The sequence below is a fragment of the Anabrus simplex genome, chromosome 2 (genome assembly GCF_040414725.1).
Source record: "Anabrus simplex isolate iqAnaSimp1 chromosome 2, ASM4041472v1, whole genome shotgun sequence".
NCBI classification, from domain to species: Eukaryota; Metazoa; Arthropoda; class Insecta; order Orthoptera; family Tettigoniidae; genus Anabrus; species Anabrus simplex.
Window position 1 is genome coordinate 148,580,904 of NC_090266.1, and position 21,758 is coordinate 148,602,661.

At 37.0% G+C, this 21,758-nt stretch overlaps 1 protein-coding gene across 1 annotated transcript in view; it reads right to left on the reverse strand.

Moving 5' to 3' along the window:
- Pgm1 (phosphoglucose mutase 1) overlaps positions 1-21,758 on the reverse strand; it is a 182,848-nt gene that overhangs the window by 11,417 nt on the left and 149,673 nt on the right. Inside the window, exon 10 of the mRNA XM_067140390.2 lies at positions 11,221-11,355. Within this exon, the coding sequence (XP_066996491.1) occupies positions 11,221-11,355 (135 nt within the window). The remainder of the gene's footprint in view (positions 1-11,220; positions 11,356-21,758) is intronic.

The following is a 21,758-nucleotide window of genomic DNA, read 5'->3' on the forward strand; positions in this document are numbered from 1 at the left end:
GCCAAGATGCCGGAATTTAGTCCCAAGGAGTTCTTTTACGTGGCAGTAAATCTACAGACACGAAGCTGACGTATTTGAGCACCTTCAAGTACCACCGGACTAAGCCACGATCGAACCTGCAAAGTTGGGATCAGAAAACCAGCGCCTCAACCGCCTGACCCATTCAGCCCAGCACGTCGGGCTTTAAAGGCGTATCAAGCGAAATACAGAATGAATTAATTGTGTCTGTAACTACCATAATTCAGGAGACGATGAAAGTAAAGTTAGATTCTTGTGATTTAATTGGTATTCAGGCGAATGAGACCTTAAATGTATCAAATAGATCTCAAGTCTGTGTAATATTCCAATTCTGCTCAAAACAGGATCCCACGGAAAGATTCATAGGCTTTTATGATGTTCCAATTGATAAAACTGCATCGGACTTATCAAAATTAATTGTCGATATTCTGCGAAAGTGAGGAGTAATTCATAAAATCATATGTCAAACATATGACGAGTGCTTCACAATGGCAGGAAGGCATGGGAGTGTTCAGCATTATGTTAAGCAAGTTTGCCAATGGGCAATATTTCTACACTGTCCACCAATTAAACCTTGTTCTTCTCCATTACTTCAGAACAATAAAATCAGTCAGGCTCTTCATTGATAAGCTGACGTTTCATTCATTTTTAGTAGATCCTCAAAGAGAGCTCATCTTCTGGAATCCAAATTATTCAGACTTCCACAAGCATGTACTACTCGTTGGAGCTTTAATTCCAGAGTAGTCCAGACAATATTTTCACACTATGATGATTCAAGACAGGTTTATGAAGATATTGCACACAATGATGAGGGTAGGGATAGTGAGTCAACCAATTCTGCTGTTGGGTTGCTTAACATACTCAGGAAGGCCCAATTCATTTATTTGCTCTGTCTCTATAGATTTGTTTTATTTATACAGACCATCTCCTTGTTATACAGCAACATAAAACCACATTTGATGTAATTCTGTGCAATACTGAAATTAGGAAAACCACTAGTATCCTCAAGGACATGTGCTCACAAAACACAGTATCCTCTTGCGTTGAAAATGTCGTAAAATAAATAGTAGATGGCAGGACATTCCAAATGCTCAAAATTTTAACAGTGAAGTCCTTGACACTTCAATTATGCAAATGGAAATAAGGTTCAATGATTTTGAAAGCATTCAGTTTGTTGAACTGTTGGATCCAACTCCCTTCATAGTTTACAAAGAGAGCTTCCCTGCTATTAAACTGAACAATCTTATGAACACATAACTCTTTTTAATGGAGAAGTACTGGAAAATGAATTGATAAACATTTATTCCAACATAGAAAAACATTTGTCCCCTCAAAAGCTTTTACATTATATTGTCCTCAATGACCTTGAACCAGTGTATGTTGAAGTGTCAAAATTGATTCGCTTCATATTAACATTTCCTGTGATCACGGCTTCCTCTGAAAGGAGTACGAGTACTCTGAAGAGGATAAAATCATTCTTGTGTAACACAATGAACAATGAAAGAGTCAACACAGCAGTCTTAGAACCATTTCTATCAAGGAAAAGCCTGTGAAGGAATTGATGAATGATGAACTGTTGAAGGACCGAGTGACTGACCATTTTGCAACCAAAAAAACTTGATGTTTGGAACTACTCTAGAAGAAACTTTAAGCTAAGATTTCATGCCTACTCATTCTTTAACTAATAGCTTCGCCACTGGTATTCATGATAAAACATGACAGGACAGTCTGCACCACATACTACAGGCGAGAGAGGTTTAGTGAAAGACTGATTAACCCCCCTAGTGTATGTGGTGCAACAGTGTGCCCACTGGTCTGCTACGGTCACAGCATGTATGGCATAATGGTGTGCAGTGACATTTTAAACGCCTACTATGTCGATTTTGTACTAGTTATTTGCTGTATCGTAAGATGGCAAGAAGAGGCAACTTTAGACTATAGTTTGAGCTATCTATTATTGCCAAAAGGTATCTCATGTATTCTCAGTCATTTTTTTTTAAACTCCGCACACATGTTTCAAGTTTGTAAATATGGCAGGTCCTGGTAGAGTTGTTGGTGACATAGAAATAGCTAATTTACACATTATTAATGGCAGGGAAAGTATTTCAGAGTTTGAAAGTAATACAGAGGATGAGTTTGCTGTAACTCCAGGGAAGATTGTGATGCTGATAAAGTAATTCATGATAATACACCAAGAAATGCGATTGCAGATGATGACTACTACACAAAGTCACATTTCTGACGTGCAGATGTCCAGGGATAATCAGGTTAACATATGTTTATAATTTATGTAATGTGTTATTGAGCATTTTTTAAATGTTTTTCACCTGCTCGTTTGGAAATTATTGCAAAATTCATACATACTGCACTCAGCACTGGGAGTAGGCTAGAAATAAAGCACACTGTGGGTGCAGCCTGGAGTTTAACAATGTCACGCTCGAGGAGTTAACAAAGTCAGGTAGAGATTTTCTTTCAACCATACTGATGTACGAGTATAAAGAATAGAGTAATGGAACCTAAATTGATCAAGAAGGCTGCCTGTACATTCTGATGGGTTTTTTTTTACCTAGGAAAGACTGGTTAAGATAATGCTAAATATAATTTCATTGTTGAGCAGCCGGTGTGACAACTGTGGACAGTGAGGTCTAATGTGGCAACTGTGCGGTAGATTGATTATTAGTGCGCTTGTAACTTATACATAATAAATGTATTTTGTATACGAATACATTTCGTCTATATTTAACAGTATTATGTATATGATAACATCACAATGATCATAATGTGGAAGACAATAAAAGTGACACTGATATGAAATTAAATATAACAGGCATTCTAAACGAGCAGAAAGATTTTTCAATGTTAATGACCATGTTGTGGTTTCATTTTTGACAGAAAAAAAACGAACTTCATTGAAAAAATGACCAGTTCAGTTGATAATGGCTAATCGGTATCATATTTGAGGAAAAGAGGTGTGGAATGTGGAATGAGGACATAAAGGCTAAGCTGGGCTAATGAATCAGAATCAGTTTCAGTGGCAGGGTTGTGTGAGGCGAATGGAGGATGATAGGTTACAGGAGAATAATGGACTCGGTCATGGAGGGTAAGAGAAACAGAGAGAGAGCATGACGACAATGGTTAGGCTTGGTTTTCAATGGTTTAAAGGCAAGAGCTGAAGAACTAAATGAGGCCACAGAGCTAGATGCAAAGAGACAATTATGGAGGTGCTTTGTTAATTCAGAGATGCTAGCAGACTGAATGGTGATAGTCATAGCCTACAATGAAGACGTACGTACATATGTATGTGTTGTGGTGCTTGTTTGAATATAGCACACCGCGCAGATTCCTTCCAGAACACACCAGCCTGATTCAGCTGATGACAGCTCAGCTCATGAATCAGCAGCTACGTCACCACTGCAGCTGTACATAAAGGCAGCCTCTCGCTGAGAGAAACCAGACTGCCACCAGCTGGCAAACCCTAGGTCTCAGCACGCAATGACCAAAACGGGCACTGTGGGATGTAGGGACCTTGCTAGGACATTATCAGAGACTCGTTAGTGCCTCTTAAGACTTTGTCTTTCTCGTGTGAAGTTAGTAGGAACGAACCTAAACTCTTATCGCCCAGGAGGGTAGTGTCAAGGCGGAGAGCATTTCTCGACACAATCATCCCAGTTTCTATGTATATACTGTAAATACTGTATTAACATAATTACTGAGTGTATTTCCTTTTGGTTCGGATGTTATGCATATATACAATTATTTTCTGAAAGTTATCAGAGACTATATTTGTGTCACTAGTGCAGGTAGACGAGTCATTTTTGTAATAAATCCGTAAGTGTTCTCTAGTCCTAAATTTGGTCATATTGGGACAAAACAGTATGCATTTACTGATGTGCTTAATATTATGAAAACACCTCAGACAAAAAATATGAAACTGTGAACAAAACGTTTGAAAAGGAGACATTCCAATTTTCTAAGCCTGGATAATTTCAGCAGTGAATACCAGGAAAAAGAGCAGAACATTAATATGGGTTGAATAATTAAGCACTTTAAACTTGCAATCTATATATATAAAACTAGCAAGATATCCGTGCTTCGCTACGGTATTATACTGAAATTTATAATTGAATGCTTATTGTTTTAGATATATAATCCGCCGAAATTCGCGATCTGACTCGTTTTCTGCGAGAATCCACCAAAATTCCCGATCTGACTGGTTTTCTATGATTTTACGGCACGTTTCCTCCCATTTTTAAATCTTCCTTTCCAGCAATCGATTTCGTACTTCCCGGGCTAGACTCAGGTATTCCTCCCGGTCAGTTGGGTTCGTAAATCTTTGCCATCTTTTCCTATAATATTTTTAATATGGATAAAATCCTTCAGGAGATCCGGCGTGGTGTCATATTGGGTGCCTTGGTGGCACTGAACCCGCGTCCGGACTGCATTCTTAGTCATTACCCATCCAGGTGCCGTTTCCAGCGCGGTCCGCGCATTTGACGACGGTCCGGAATATTATTATTATTATTATTATTATTATTATTATTATTATTATTATTATGTGTTGCTGGAATGGCTGATGACAGGGAAAACCGGAGTATCCGGAGAAAAACCTGTCCCGCTTCCGTTTTGTCCAGCACGAATGCCACATGGAGTGACCGGGATTTGAACCACGGAACCCAGCTGTGAGAGGCCGGCGCGCTGCCGCCTGAGAAACGGAGGATCCTGATAAGTACATTAAGAACAGTAAAATCAATTGGTCTCACCTCCTTCTACACCCCACCCCCCACCGCCGTTAAGTTTAATTACCGCCCCCCCCCCTCCCCAACAAATTTAAAAGAATGCTTGTTTCTTTATGTTTAAGGGAGATTCCAGACACCAATGTTCACGTCTATTACCTTCGGTTTTAAGATGTAAATATCCCCATAAAAATAATTCAATTTCTTTCACTTCCTTTCACACTCCTTCCCCCCCCCCCCCCTAAGTGAATTTTCCCGCAAAAAGTACTTGTTTCTTTAATAGTAAAGGATCTTCTAAATACAATTATCACGACTCTGACTTCTTCAGTTTTTGATTTATGTGTCCTCATGAAAGGAATTCAACTCCTTTACACTCCCGCCCTCCAAGATGGTTTCCCCACCAAAACGCGTTCTTCTTTGTTTTTAAAGGAGGTACAAATACGAATTTTCACGTCTGTAACAACTTTAGTTTAATTAGATGTATGTATTCTCATACAATTAAGTCAATAAATTTTTCAATTCTTTCACCCCCCCCCCCTCTTCTTTGGATTTTCCGAGAATACGTGTTTCTTTACTTTTAAAGCAGATTGCAAATATCAAATTTCACGTCTGTAAAATCTTCATTTTTGAGATATTAGTAGCCTAATTAAAAGAATTCATCACCATTTTCAGTCACTTTTACCCCCCCCCCTTCCAACCAAGTGGTATTTCCGAAAACTAAAAGTACACGTTTCTTTATGTTTAATAGAGATAAAAAATACCATTTTTCTCTTCTGTAACATGCTAAGTTTTTTTAGATATACTGTAAAAATTCTCATTTTAAAATTTCACCCCTTTTGAGTTTCCTTTAAGTGGGGTTTCCAAAAACAAATCACCTATATTTTTTTACATTTACAGGAGATTTACACCCACTCTTTACGTCTGTAACATTTTACCTTTCCAAGATATTCTGTAGATAGTCTTTCAAAAAATTCACCCCAATTTGTCACTCCTGTTTAACCGCCATTAATTGGCTTTTCCAAAAACTAAAACATACGTGTTTCTTTATTTTTAAAGGAGATCCCATATGCAAATTATCAGTTCTGTAATATCTTTCGTTTATGAGATATGTGTATCCTCATTAAAGGCATTCAACCCATTTTTCACCCTTTTACACCCCTCCTATTAGGATTTACGGGAAACAAAAAAAAATACGTGTTCCTTTATTTTTAGAGGAGATTCTAACTACCAATTTTTACATCTGTAAATTTTAAAGTTTTAAGATGTAGACACACTCATTTTAAAAAATTCACCCCCTCCTTTCACCCCCAATATTTGGATTTTCCAAAAACGAAAAAATGCGTGTTTCTTTACTTTTAAAGTAGATCCAAAATACCAATTTTCAGGTCTGTAATATCTTCAGGTTCTGAAATATAAGTAGCCTCATGAAAGGCATTCAACCCATTATTCACCCTTTTAAACCCTTCCTATTGGGATTTTCCGAAAACAAAAGAATACGTGTTTTTTTATTTTTAAAGGAGATTCTAAACACCAATTTTTACATGTATAAACTTAAAAAGTTTTGAGATATAGATACACTCATTTTAAAAAATCACCCCCTTTTCAACCCCCCCCATTAATTATATTTTCCACAGACAAAAATACGCGTTTCTTTATTTTAAAAGGAGATCCCAAACACCAATTTTCAGGTCTGTAATATCTTCAGGTTGTGAAATATAAGTAGACTCATGAAATGCATTCGACCCCTTTTTCAACCTTTACCACCCTTCCTATTACGATTTTCCGAAAGCGAAATATACGTGTTTCTTTATTTTTAATGGAGATTCTAAATACCAATTTTTACATCTATAACTTTTAAAAGTTTTGAGATATAGATACAATCATTTTAAAATATTACCCCCTTTTCACCCCCCTTAATTGGGTTTTCCAGAAACAAAAAAATACGTGTTTCTTTATTTTTAAAGGAGATCCCAAACACCAATTTTCAGGTCTATAATATCTTCAGTTTCTGAGATATAAGTAGCCTCATTAAAGGCATTCAACCCCTTTTTCACCCCTTTTCACTCCTCCTATTGCGATTTTCCGAAAACAAAAAAATACGTGTTTCTTTATTTTTAATGAAGATTCTAAATACCAATTTTTACATCTGCGAACTTTAAAAGTTTAAAAATTCACCCCCTTTTCACCCTCCCATTAATTGGATTTTACAAAAACAAAAAAATACGTGCTGCTTTATTTTTAAAAGAGATCCAAAGTACCAATTTTCAGGTCTGTAATATCTTCAGTTTCTGAGATACAAGTACCGGTATCCTGATTAAAGGCATTCAACCCATTTTCCCCCCATTTTCACCCTTTTTCATCCCTCCTATTGGGATTTTCTGAAAACAAAAAAATACGTGTTTCCTTATTTTTAAAGACGATTTTAAATACTAATTTTTACATCTGTAAACTATTAAAGTTTACAGGTGTAAAAATTGGTATTTAGAATCTTTAGAAACTATTAAAGTTTACAGGTGTAAAAATTGGTATTTAGAATCTTCTTTAAAAATAAGGAAACACGTATTTTTTTGTTTTCAGACAATCCCAATAGGAGGGGTGAAAACGGGGGGAAAACGGGTTGAATGCCTTTAATGAGGATACTTATATCTCAGAAACTTAAGATATTACAGACCTGAAAATTGGTGTTTGGGATCTCCTTTAAAAATAAAGAAAGACGTATTTTTTTGTTTTTGGAAAATCCAATTAATGGGGGGTGAAAAGGGGGTGAATTTTTAAAATGAGTGTATCTATATCTCAAAATTTTGAAAGTTTACAGATGTAAAAATTGGTATTTAGAATCTTCATTAAAAATAAATAAACACGTATTTTTTGTTTCCGGAAAATCCCATTAGGAGGGGTGAAAACGGGGGAAAAACGGGTTGAATGCCTTTAATGAGGATACTTATATCTCAGAAACTTAAGATATTACAGACCTGAAAATTGGTGTTTGGGATCTCCTTTAAAAAAAAAGAAAGACGTATTTTTTTGTTTTTGGAAAATCCAATTAATGGGGGGTGAAAAGGGGGTGAATTTTTAAAATGAGTGTATCTATATCTCAAAATTTTGAAAGTTTACAGATGTAAAAATTGGTATTTAGAATCTTCATTAAAAATAAATAAACACGTATTTTTTGTTTCCGGAAAATCCCATTAGGAGGGGTGAAAACGGGGGAAAAACGGGTTGAATGCCTTTAATGAGGATACTTATATCTCAGAAACTTAAGATATTACAGACCTCAAAATAGGTGTTTGGAATCTCCTTTAAAAATAAAGAAACACGTATTTTTTTGTTTTTGGAAAATCCAATTAATGGGGGGTGAAAAGGGGGTGAATTTTTAAAATAAGTGTATCTATATCTCAAAACCTTTAAAGATTATAGATGTAAAAATTGGTATTTAGAATCCCCCTCAGAAATAAGGATACACGTACTTTTTTGTTTTCGGAAAATCCTTATACTGTAATAAGGGTGCAAAAGGGTGAAAAATGGGTTGAATGCCTTTAATGAGGCTAATTTTAATTCAGAACCTGAAGATATTACAGACCTGAAAGTTGGTATTTGGGATCTGCTTTAAAAATAAACAAACAGGTATTTTTTCGTTTTTGGAAAATCCAAATATTGGGGGGGGGGGGGTGAAGAGGGGGGTGATTTTTAAAATGAGTGTATCTACATCTTAAAACTTGAAAAGTTTACAGATGTAAAATTTGGTATTTAAAACCTCCTTTAAAAATAAAGAAACATGTATTTTTTGCTTTCGGAAAATCCCAATAGGAGGGGTGTAAAAGGGTGAATAATGGGTTGAATGCCATTATTTTAATTAAGCTACTGATATCTCAAAAATGAAGATGTTACAGACGTGAAATTTGATATTTGGATTCTGCTTTAAAGTAAAGAAACACGTATTCTCGAAAAATCCAATGAAGGGGGGGGGGGGTGAAAGAATTGAAAACTTAATTGTATGAGAATACTTACGTCTAATAAAAACTAAAGTTGTTACAGACGTGAAAATTGGTATTTGGATCTCCTTTAGAAACAAAGAAAAACGCGTTTTTGGGGGGGGGGGGATCATCTTGGGGGGCGGGATTTAAAAGGAGTTGAATTCATTCATGAGGTCACACAAATCAAGAACTGAGGAAGTTAGAGTCGTGAAAATTGGTATTTAGAAGATCCTTTACTATTAAAGAAACAAGGTTTTTGCCGGAAAATTCAATTGGGGGTTGGGGAGGAGTGTGAAAGGAAGTGAAAAAAGTGAATTATTTTTATGGGGATACTTATATCTCAAAACTGAAGGTAATAGACGTGAACATTGGTGTTTGGAATCTCCTTTAAACATAAAGAAACATGCCTTTCTGTTATTTTGTGTGTGTGTGTGATTGGGGGGGGGGTAAATAAACTTAACGGCGGTGGGGTGTAAATGGAGGTGAGAATAGTTGATTTTACTGTACATAATGTACTTATAAGGAGCCTCCGTTGTTCAGGTGGCAGCGCGCCCGCCTCTCACGGCTGGGTTATATGGTTCAAATCCCGGTCACTCCATGAGACATTCGTGCTGGACAAAACGGAGGCGGGACAGGGTTTTCTCCGGATACTCCGGTTTTCCCTGTCATCATTCATTCCAGCAACACTGTCCAATATCATTTCATTTCATTTGTCATTCATTATCCATTGCCCCAGAGGAGTGCGACAGGCTTCGGCAGCCGGCACAATTCCTATTGCCGCCGCCAGATGGGGGCTTTATTCATTCCATTCCTGACCCTGTCGAATGACTGGAAACAGGCTGTAGATTTCCGATGTACTTATTCTGATCATAAACCGATAATTTTTTATCTTTCCTGGGTTCGTTTTCAAGAGTCATCTTTTTCTTCGGAGAACGTTCTTAGATTACAGTACATTCTCCTGGCATATAAATAAAAATTTAAACACCTTTCAAATAAACGATAGGAATGAGATTGACCATCCAATTGTTCACCTCTATAATAAGGTCAACAATGCACGGAATATGTCATTCGTATCACCAGAAATCCCGCACACTTGGCTACGCGCGACAATGGTGCTGGTCACATTGTTAACAATGACAGTGGCAGCAGATGTAATTTACCGCCAAGTAGCGGTCTTGCATCTTGCTATAGGGTCCAGAACATCTATAATAATAATAATAATAATAATAATAATAATAATAATAATAATAATAATAATAATAATAATAATAATAATAATAATGTTCTGGCCCGTCGTCAAATGTGCAGACCGCGCTGGAAACGGGTCCTGGACGGGTAATGACTAAGAATGCAGTCCAGCCGCGGGTTCAGTACCGCCAAGGCACCCAAGAGGACACCACGCCGGATCACCTCAAGGATTTGATCCATATTAAAAATTCTTATAGGAAAAGATGGCAAAGGTTTAGGGACCCAACTGACCGGGTGGAATACCTGGACCTAGCCTGGGAAGTATGAAATTGATTGCTGGAAAGAAAGATTGAAAAATGGGAGGAAACTTGCCGTAATCTATTAGAAAACGAGTCAGATCGCGAATTTTGGCTGATTCTCTCAGATAACCAGTCAGATCGCGAATTTCGGCGGATCACACGTAAAACAATAAACATTCAATTATAAATTTCAGTATAATACCGTAGCGAAGCACGGGTATCTTGCTAGTTTATTATAATATGCTTTAGTCTTACACAGTAATAAATGTATGTGCTTAATGTTATGATAACACCTCAGGCAAAAAATATGAAATTGTGAACAAAAAGTTCCAAGCCTGGATAATATCAGCAGTGAATACCAGGAAAAAGAGCAGAACATTAATATGGGTTGAGTAATTAGGCACTTTAAACTTGTAATTTATCATAATATGCTTTACACGGCAATAAATATTAGTTTAATACTGTACACTCATTCTGTAAATTTTCAGCATTGTTATGCAAAATTTATAAAGATGAAGCTTCACTTGTTCTAGGTGCCATTTCTCAAATTATTTTCCCTGCACGCATATTGGCAAAAAAAATTAATTATTTCTTATCTTCACTCCATTGGATGTTACTAAGAATGTCAATACTACATTTCTCTAAACTACATTATTTGAAAGAGTATACAATCTTTCTGTGGGCTACTCTAGTTAGGGATCAGTGATTAAGACAGCTGACAGAAACAAAATTATGAATGCAATTTACCTTGACTATTCAAACAGTAATGACCATTTGAATCTAGCCTACTGTTTAAGTAAGAAAATAAAATAAATCTGAATTCTATGCAGTTTATATTTTTCCTACTTCCTATATTTCTTTCAAAAGATGAAGATGTAAGGAAACTATAGGGCAGTTTAAAAGAGTTGAATGAAAAAATTAAATGAAACCCATCAGGTAGTTACAAAGAAAATAATTTTTGTACTACGACATATAAAGAAAATATATATGACTTCCCAAATTCCTTACCTGAGCATCTTGAGAGTAAGTTGACGGATCACTTTCATAACTTTCTATATAGACTCGTACTGTGGCTCCAGAGCTTCCAGTTCCACTAAGTCGGAAGATTATCCTAGACCCATCTTCGAATAAAATTCTTAGTCCCTAAAAATAAAACACATGAATTCAACATACCATAGTGGAACACATTTGATTTGCTTATTACAACACTCTAAGCAGCAATAGTAGTAGTAACCCTCAGTCTGAAGCTCAATCCCTAACTCTTATACCATCAGGTGCCAGAAAAACCCCAAGTATCACTCACGAGGCAGAGAATGGAAATGAGAAGTGAGGTACTTCGCCGCTGCTTTCTTCACAGAGTCAGATGGTGCTATTATACATCACTAAAATGCATACACCAACAGACCCTGCAAGTGATACCCTCCTCTGTTCATCACATGGGCTGGCTGTATAAGGAATGGTGATCAAAATTTAAAAAAATAATAATAATAGTGACTTGTATGTCAGTCACTTTTGTATTGTCAAAGTCTATGAAGAGAATGAAACAAGTCTATGAACGTAACCAGCTACTGTCGACCAACATATTATGTGCACTCGAGTTTGGAGGTTATTTATGAAATGAGCAATAGGCCCACAGAAAATATAATAACAGCATTTTCCTCGTTTCATTTCAGATTAGGTCATGTAGGTTTAGAATATTTCATTTATATTTTAATATTTTTTATTGTAGGTGGAACGCAAAAAGTGCCAGATTTTAAAAGCATGTTTCAATTATGCATAACTTTTAAGACACAGTTTCTCCAAAACCCTTCTTCTGATCAAATCCAATTTTTAACAATCAGAGTATGAAAGGTGCACCTATTCAATGCACTTCACATGTTGTATCTATACTTTATTCAATGTGGGACTAGTTTTGACGTCTTTTACATACAAGGTCATTCTCAGCCATAAATGCTGTAATGGGAGTAATATCAAGTATAACAAAAGCAATCAACAAATATAAAACTGAAAATTTGGTATGTCCTAATATTTGTTATCATAGAAACTGAAACCAAAGAAACATGTCCATATGCACACTGAGTCTTGCACAAGGTTGATGCTGATCAACTGACAATTGAAAAAAAAAAAAAAAAAATGGGGCTTGTCCAACTTGGATCACTATATCAGGATAACTAGAATATCAGTTCATAAAGGTATGTACGTGAATATGGAGCAATACACTTAAAAACATGGTGGAAAAACACATTAAAACTTATTTTCTATTCATTAATCATGCTAAAACTGTGACATTGTCCGTATATTTGCTTCCTAGTTCTTGTCTTAGCTTGAAGTCAGCTGACTGACCTATTTGCAGAAGATGATTAAATTGAAGCAAGTTAGTTCTTGGTGAGTAGATGATGTGAATTTGGGAGTTGTTACAAGACTCAGGGGGATATCTACACCTTGAATCTGTGGACCTTTTAGTCCAATGAAAGGATCTTTTTGTCAATGGATCAGTGTGGAGTAGATGCCTGAAAGAGAAAGATAAGAGTGATTTAAAAAAGAAACTTTGAGATTAAAGGGAGGGGCGGTGCGGGGAGAAAGAAGAGGAAGAAGCATGAGACTCACCCCCTAATGCTCAGTGTCCGATGTGTGTTATCAAAAGCTTACGTCAAACACTGAGAGAGAGCAGGAACAGTGGACCGGGGGGAGGGGGGAGGGAGGGAGGAAGGAGGGGCAGGTAAAGAGGAGTAGGTGGAGGGTGGGTGGATAGAGCGGGATAGGTAGGTGGGTTCGACTTCGTGCTCTCTCTCTCTCTCCAAGTTTGTGTTTTTCATATATGGGGATTATTACATAAAAAAGAATGTTGGGTTTTTCAGATATTTCATAATATTATTATTATTAGAAAAGCGCACGAATGTGCATTACAAAGATCATTGACCGTTTTAGTCTTTGCTATAGTCGCATAGAGATTTGTTGTTGTTTTTACATCTTGTGATGTGATACATGTCACAGAACTGATCACACAGAGAACATTCACATTTTTCATTTGGGTCGTGATAAGACATATTTTTACATATTTTATGGTGGTACCCGTGTACTGCTAGTTTTATTATCACATGTCTTAGCTTCTGGTTGGCGTTCGTCCAATTTCGATCCAACATGGCATCTGTGCTGTAGAACTCTAGCGGAATTTCTTCTCTCTTCTTCCGCCTCTCCGCTAGGTGTGCTTCTACATTTATTGTGGATGGCAGTGGTAGTTTTATCCTCAGTTCTTCAATAAGAAAGGGTTCCCGTGCTAGTTCGTATGTTAGGCGGGAACGCGTGTATTTTGAGATGCCCATTATGGTCTTTAGGAATTTTGCCTTAACTCCTTCTATGGTGGCCAGGTCTCTCTTTGTTAGTCTTTCCCATATCAAGTGGATTCCATAGGTGAGTATTGGTAGGATCGTTGTGTCAAATAGGCGCATAGCTGTTTTTAAGGATAACTGCTGTAGATTGTTGATATCGTACATGGCTTTCATGGCTGCAACTGCTTTGTCTTTTATGTGTAGTCTGAACGTCCCAGTAGTCTGTAAGGTTATTCCCAGGTATTTGAATGAGTTTACTATTTCCACTTTGCCGTCTTCGTATTCTATGTTGTCGTTTGCTGCGTTTCGTCCGCCTTTCCGAAAGACCATCTGTTGAGTTTTTTTCCAGTTTATTTTCAGGCTGTTATTTCCTGCCCATTCAGCCAGCGCTGAGAAAGCGTGTTGGAGCTCTTCCTTCTTTGTTGACCCTAGGACCATGTCGTCTGCATATATGTAGATCACTGCATCCTTTGCTCTTTCTCTGATTGCTTTTGTTACGTCCGCGGTGGCAATATTGAATAGTATGGGGCTGAGTGGATCACCTTGCAGCACTCCATTAGTTTGGGTGATTTCCTTTGTTTTATGGGTCGCATCATCTATGGTGATCTGGTTGTATGCCAGAATATTTCTTATTAGAGCTGTAAGGGGAGTATTTCCAGCCATAGTTTGGAGTTTTGACATTAGTATATTCCTGTCTATTATGTCGAAGGCTTTTGTATAGTCTATGAAGACTGCATAAAATTTTCCTTTGTGAGGCCGTTGTGCTTCTTCTATGTCACTGAGTAGGTTTTGGATTGCATGCAGGGTTCCTCTTCCTCTTCTAAATCCAAATTGCTCTTCTGGCATTTTGGGGTCTACTTCTTCAACTATCCTGTTGGTTAGGATTCTTGTTAACAGCTTGAAGATATTGCTTTCTAGAGCGATTCCTCTGTATGAGTTTGGGTCGCTGGTTTCACCTTTCCCTTTATAGAGGGTTATAAATGTTGATTTTCTCCATTCATCGGGAATATTTCCTAATTCTAGGCATTTATTAAATAGTTTGGACCATATTTCTGCTAGATGCTGCACGGATTCTTTAAGGTGCTCATTATAAAACCCGTCTGGTCCAGCGGCCCTTTTGCATTTTGTAACTTTGATAGTGTCTAACACCTCTGCTTTGGTGATGGGAGGTATCGCTTCAAGCTGGTTGTTGTATTCAATTTCGTACGCCGCCTGTTTCCTTGCATTGTTGAGAATATGAGTGAAGTGCGTTTCCCAGGTTCCTATTTCTACGTTGCTACTTCTTGATGATCTTCTGGGTCTAATGGCTACATATGGGTCTTTTCTTGCTTCTTCAGCGGTTTTTTCACCTTCTTTCTCTATGTATTGATTGCGTTTTTGTGTTAGTAGGTTCTTGTAGTATTTTCGTTTTTCACCGTATATTTGTAGATCTTCTGGTTTTGACGTCATCTTGGCTTTATGCAACGCATTTAATGTGATTTTTCTTTCTGTGTAGCACTCCTTGTCGAACCACGGTTGATCTTTTCTTGTGTTCATTTTGTGGGTTATACTTGCTTTTAGCATATTGTTGATTGTTGCTAGGGCTTTGTTTAAATCACTTTCTTTGATTGCCTCTTCTGCTTCAGTTACATTTCCTAATGCTCTCTCTAGTTCTGCCAAGTTTATCTTTCTGGATACGGTGATTTTTTCATTTGTTGTTATGACTTTCTTTGGAATCTTGAGTGAGAATTTGGTCGGTATGGGGATGTGTTTTCTCAGCGGGGTTACTGCTGAAGTCCACAATCCCTTTTGTTCTAGAATGTGTATATCGTCACCTTTATGGAATACCAGGTCGATATTTCATAATATTGTAGTTGGGATTGAAATGTTGCTCCAAATGATGATGATGATGATGATGCTTGTTGTTTAAAGGGGCCTAACATCTAGGTCATCGGCCCCAAATGGTACGAAATGAGACGAAAAGAAATGACAAATTAAAAGCCCAAAAACATCCACTGACCACAATTCAAAATGTGAGGACGAAGAATGAATGAATGAGTAGATGCCTGAAAGAGAAAGATAAGAGTAATTTAAAAAAGAAATTTTGAGATTAAAGGGGGGGGGGGGGGAAGAGGAAGAAGCATGATATATGAATTTAAAACGATCAGTGGAACCGACCCACAGTGCCTCACATGCACAGAAGCTGGCATAGAACAATAATAGTACTGCCCAAGGGACTGCTTCTATAGCACAATGCTGAATCGATGATACTTGTAGTCAAAAGGGGTCCAAAATCCAAGTCAGCAGCCCCTCACAATGGTACTTATTGCTAGAAAAGTAGAACCATGGTATTTGTCATGTTGTGGTACTAATCAAGACTAGCGTAGACTCGCGGTATTCCACACAGTATGGTACTACTCACAGGTAATGAAATTCGAACATGTATTACAGACCTACGCTGTTTCGCACATTGCGGCGCCATTTACAGGCGACGCAAACCTATGGTGATCATCACATAAGAGTACTAACCACAGGGACTCGTACTATCCCGTGGTGTTCCTCATGTAGTGGGTACTAATCATAGGCAAGCCAGAACCATGGGTTTCCTCATCCCATGGTGTCGCTCATATAGTGCTACTAATCACAGGTACTGTAAAAGCCGTCGCGCTCTCGTTTGCTACTAATCACAAACCTATTTGGTACCTAACATAGTGGTACCACGCGCAAGTAAAAGTGACCCATGGTGTTCCCTGCGTGGTGGTACTAATCACAAGTAGTTTCATGGTTCTAATATAATCATCCCTTGGTCACCCCTTTTAGTTGCCTCTTACGACAGGCAGGGGTGGGTGTATTCTTCATCTGTGTCCCCCACCCACAGGGGGTGTTAATTCCTTTTAATGAGGATACTTGCATTTTTTATGAAGATACTCGTATATCAAATACCTGAAGATGTTACAGACATGAAAATTGGTATTTGAAATAAAAAATTTAAAAAATAAAGAGACGCGTACTCTTTTGTTTTTGGAAAATCCACTTTGGGTGTGTGTGTGTGTGTGTGTGTGTGTGTGTGAAATAAGAAGTGGCCTTCAAACACTTCATCCCTTAGGGGTTTTAACTTGGGAGGGGGGGGGGGGTGATGTCCAATGACAAACATATTCATTTCTCTGAAACTGTATGACATACGAGGTTGAAATTCCACATGATTGTTGCTCCTATACATCTTAGATTTAAAATAAGAAGTGGTCTTGATACAATATATTCCTAAGGGTTTTTTTTTTTTTTTTTCTGGGGTTTGGGACCTGAAACAGTTTGACGTACGAGGTTGAAACTTCACATGATGATTGCTCCTGCGTGCCTCACATTTTAACTAAGAGGTGTCATTAAACAACACACCGTTATTGGGTTTTAACTGGGGCGGGGTGGGGGGTTTCTGCTGCCATAAATATTTCTCTGAAATAGTTTGTCATATGAGGTGAAATTTTCACATGATGGTTACTTCTATACGTTTTAGATTTTAAATAACAGGTCATAAAACAATATACCCCCTAGGGATTTTGGCTAGGGGTGAAGACTTATGACAACATTATTCATCCCTCCAAACCATTTGACATACAAATTTATAATTTTACAAGAATTTTGGATGTTGTAGGTGTAAAATATGATATAATTCAAAATATTCCATGTATATAAGGATTGGGATCCAAGCAGTAGAAATGAAATTTTTAAGAACACCGGTTAAGAAGACAAATAAAGATAGAATCCAAAATATTAAAATCAGAGAAGAGCTAAATATAGAACCGTCAGTACAGAACATACAGAAAGCAAGACTGAGATGGTTTGGACATGTAAAAAGAATGGGAAAGGAATGGGTAACAAGAAGGGAATTAGAAAGGGAAGTAGACCAGTTGGAAGACCGAGAAGAAGGTGGATGGATCAGATTTGGAATGGCATTAGAGAAGCTGGATTGGATGTGGCGGAAGTAATGGAGCAGGAAAAGTGGAAGGACAGAAAGGAGTGGAGGAGGCTTGTTAACCATACCCGGGCGACTGGAGTGGGACATTGATGATGATGATGATGACGATGATGATGATGATGATGATGATGATGATGATGATGATATTGAAGTTGAAGTTATGAATCTAAGTCTTCACATCAGCCAAGGTACTTGACCAATTTTCCATTTCTACACTTTATTGCCCAAAATATTTATTTTAAAACTTAGGTGTTTAACTGAAATAACCTTAAACTTAGTACATGACTGGAGGAACATTTTCAAGACTGTATACCATTAATGGTAGGCTACTACGTATTCTTGCGCATGTTGAATGTCTAACTTTTAAAGATTTAAACCTCTCAAATTATTAATCAAATCCACAAGCTTAATTCATATACTAGGTCTAAGTAATAATGGAGGAAATGGAGGTTTCATCTTGATTTTTATCAAAGATCGGTGCTGCTCTATAAACATAAAATTCTTTCTTAGATTTTAAATAATCATTACCAATACAATATACTCCTATGGGGTTTGACTGGGGGGGGGGGTGAGGAATGACGATAAAAAATGCATTTATGTGAAACCATTTGAACTATGACAAATTACATACTGTATATCTTAAGGTGTTGAATAACAAAGTCTGAAACAAATTTAACCCCTCAGAGAGTTAAACAGGGGTTAAGATCCGGAAACAAATATATTCATTCCTCCCTCCAAAACAGTTTAACGTACAAAGACGAACTTCCAAATAGCGGTATATATTTTAAATCCTAGGTGTGAAATAGGAAATATTTTTTTAATTTTCCACCCCTAAATGTTAAAACGGGGTTAGCTCCAGAAATGAAATTATTCATCCCTCCAAAACCGTTTGACGTACAGAGTTGCAATTTTAAGAGAATGTTCTTCTGTTATGTCCTAGGTGCAAAATATCGTGTACTTCAAAATATTTCTCCCCTAAGGGGTTTGGATAGTGGTTGACTCTCAAAAACACAGTATCCATTCTTCCAAAACCGTTTCAGGTACTAACTTAAAATTTTACATGAAGGGTGGTCTTCTATATCCTAGATGTTAATAAATATTTTAAAACATTCACCATCCTAAAACAGCAATCATTCCTCAATTACTGTTCGACGTACAAAATCAAAATTTCACAAGTTGGTCGCTTTTACGTCCTAGATATTAAATAAGATAGGGTTTGAAACATTCCAATTCTTCTGTACGTGTTTCAAAATGAGTGTTAGATCAGAAAATAAATAACAATTTCCACAAAACCGTTTGACGTACGAATTGAGGGTGCTTTTTACAGGCTCAGCCAATGATGGACTCTCGAAAATGTAGAACGTTGACTAATAAATTTCAGTTTAAAACCATAACGAAACATGGGTATTTTGCTAGTTTTCATATATAACATTACTATTAACAATAGTGTCAGTGATATTGACAGTAGGTATATAGGGCTTCCTTAGTATTATACTGAACACCTACATACTATCAGGCTATTATATTTCTTTAAAACATTACATATTACTTTTATACTTTCTTAATATGCCTTTGCTGGCGGACCTAGTGTTTACAGTACACTATGTCTTCTGGTATAGGCTAGAGCAATTTTGTTACTTTCATTGATCTGTCTCTGTCTTCTCCTTGGCTTTGACAATATGAAAGTGACTGAGGTATGAGCGATGCTAGTAATGCCATTCCTTCTGCAGCCAGTCCTGCTATGAATGGTGTGAAAACATTGCTCATTGGTCCATGCATTTCAGTGGGCTTGGCAGACTGATATGTAATAGCAACTTCTGGCTCGGTGAGGAAAGCAATGGGGAAACTACCTCACTTCTCATTTTCCTAGTACACCTCTTCAGTGATGCCTAGGCCATCTATGACAGCTGATGGCAGAGCTGTTGAGGATCCAACCAGCCTTAGGGCTGAAGACTGTACATGCATACATACATACATACATACATACATACATACATACATACATACATACATACATTACATTACATTACATTTTCTTAACTGAGTGATTAATCTGTACTTCAATTGTAAAACTGAATTTAGAAGTTACTGCATTTATTAATTATCACATAAAATTTTTATTTGTACCTGATATGACAAGGACTGATTTATATTATACTATACTTGGCCTAATAATACCCAAGGTAACACTCTCAGACCTAATGACATGCCATTTGCAAAGTTCTAATTCGCTACAGCTATTTTCTTATACAGTAGCCTAGATTATTAACTCAATGCATATTTCTAGAACTAAACTCTGAAAATATGTGATTCTAATAGAATGTAGAAACATTACCACTTGTAACCTAACTGTAATAATAATGAAGTCATATTTTAATAATAATAATAATAATAATAATAATCATAATAATAATCATAATAATAATAATAATAATAATAATAATAATTAGTAATAATATTATTGGCTTTACGTCCCACTAACTACTTTTACTGTTTTCGGAGACGCCTAGGTGCCGGAATTGAGTCCCACGTGCAAGTAAATATACTGACATGAGGCTGATGTATTTGAGCACCTTCAAATAACATCCGGACTGAACCAGGATCAAACCTGCTAAGTTCGGGTCAGAAGGCCAGCGGCTCAACCGTCTGAGCCACTCAGCCTGGCTGAAGTCAAATTTTCACAACTCATAATCACACTATGATCACACATATTATACCATTTACTGTATTTAGAAATGTTTTGTATGAACCACAAGTAAAGTATTCATGCCACCAACAGTATTTTATGTAATATTAAGGAGACTGTTTATATATATATATACACATCTACAATTGTTTGGTTCGAGAAAGCAATTTTAGGCCTAAAATGATGTAATCTTCTTGGTGTCATGGGGCTAACAATGAAATTTACCTGTGATACAATTTATTATTTAAAAAATGCAACTGTAAAAGGAGTAATAAGCAATGTCAAATACGCAAGAATGACAGGGTTACCTATTTATTTTGTGTTATCAGTAACTTTAATCTCCCCCCTTTACTGGTTCACCAACAAATCATGAAAATACTGATGGATAAGATGGGTTCATCTGATATTGTTTTCTGTTACATTTAAGTGATTGCCAGCATCTTTGGGAAAATTAAGCACTATATTAACCCTTTCCGGCCCTTAGCGCCCGAAAGCGCCCGACTGTTCATTTAGCCTTCCGGTCCTTAGCGCCCCAAAGCGCCCGGCTGCATTATCTGCATTCGTCTGCGATCTGTGCGATAGTTTTTTATTTTTCTCATAAGTGAAGTGTTTATAAGGCATTTATGAACATGCAGTGCAATCTACAAGTCTTAGGGAATAAAGGAAGAGAGATAATCTGTCTTGACGTTGCCTAGGCAACGGCCTTGAACTTCCGCGAGCGCGGGTCAGCTGTTTCGTCCGTAAACATGGCGGGATTGAATATCGCGTATATTGAAACTGAGCTGAATATGGGCGAAAAAAGTGACACAGAATTCTTGAGTAGGGGAGCAGGTGAATTTTTAATGAGTGAGTAATGTATCAACGAAGATAATTTTAGTGATAACAGTGATATGAATAAAAACTAATATCGATAAATCGGACCTGATGGCGATGCCACGGCAATTCAGGTAACACAAATATTACGTTTCGTTGCTCCGAATGATTAAATGGATGATGTTGAACCTGCGCACAATTCGGAAAGAGTATTAGGGGAAAGAGATTGTTTTTACGTATGTTATGAGGAGAAAAACTATTCAGTGACATAGCTTATTGCGCATATAACAATGCATCATTCCACTTCCAAAATCACGTGATTATTGGTTTTGAGGGATTCAGACAACATGGGAATGTGACAAATGCAGACTGTCTCTGTGTCGAGTATCACGAGGAGTGGGGGGGGGAAACATTTCTCAATAAACAGAGAAATGGATGTGATGGTATATTTTCTAATGTTATTGAAAATTTGAATTCATTGTGACCAATAGTTTTTACTGTACTTAACTTTTTCTGAAACAATACGGTCTGTTTCAGTTTTTGCTAAATAATAGGTTGAAACCTAGGGATAAGTGGAGTGAAAATGCGGGCGGGAAAGGGTTAATGGCATCCAACTAGTCATCAATAACAGGAAGTATATTTTCATTTTCAATGCAAGCTATATTATGTAAAACAGCTGTTGAAACAATGACACTTTGGATTTTGTCCAATTTTAGCCTAATTCCAGTTGCTAAAACAGGATAATTTTCCAAACCCCATAGGTCCT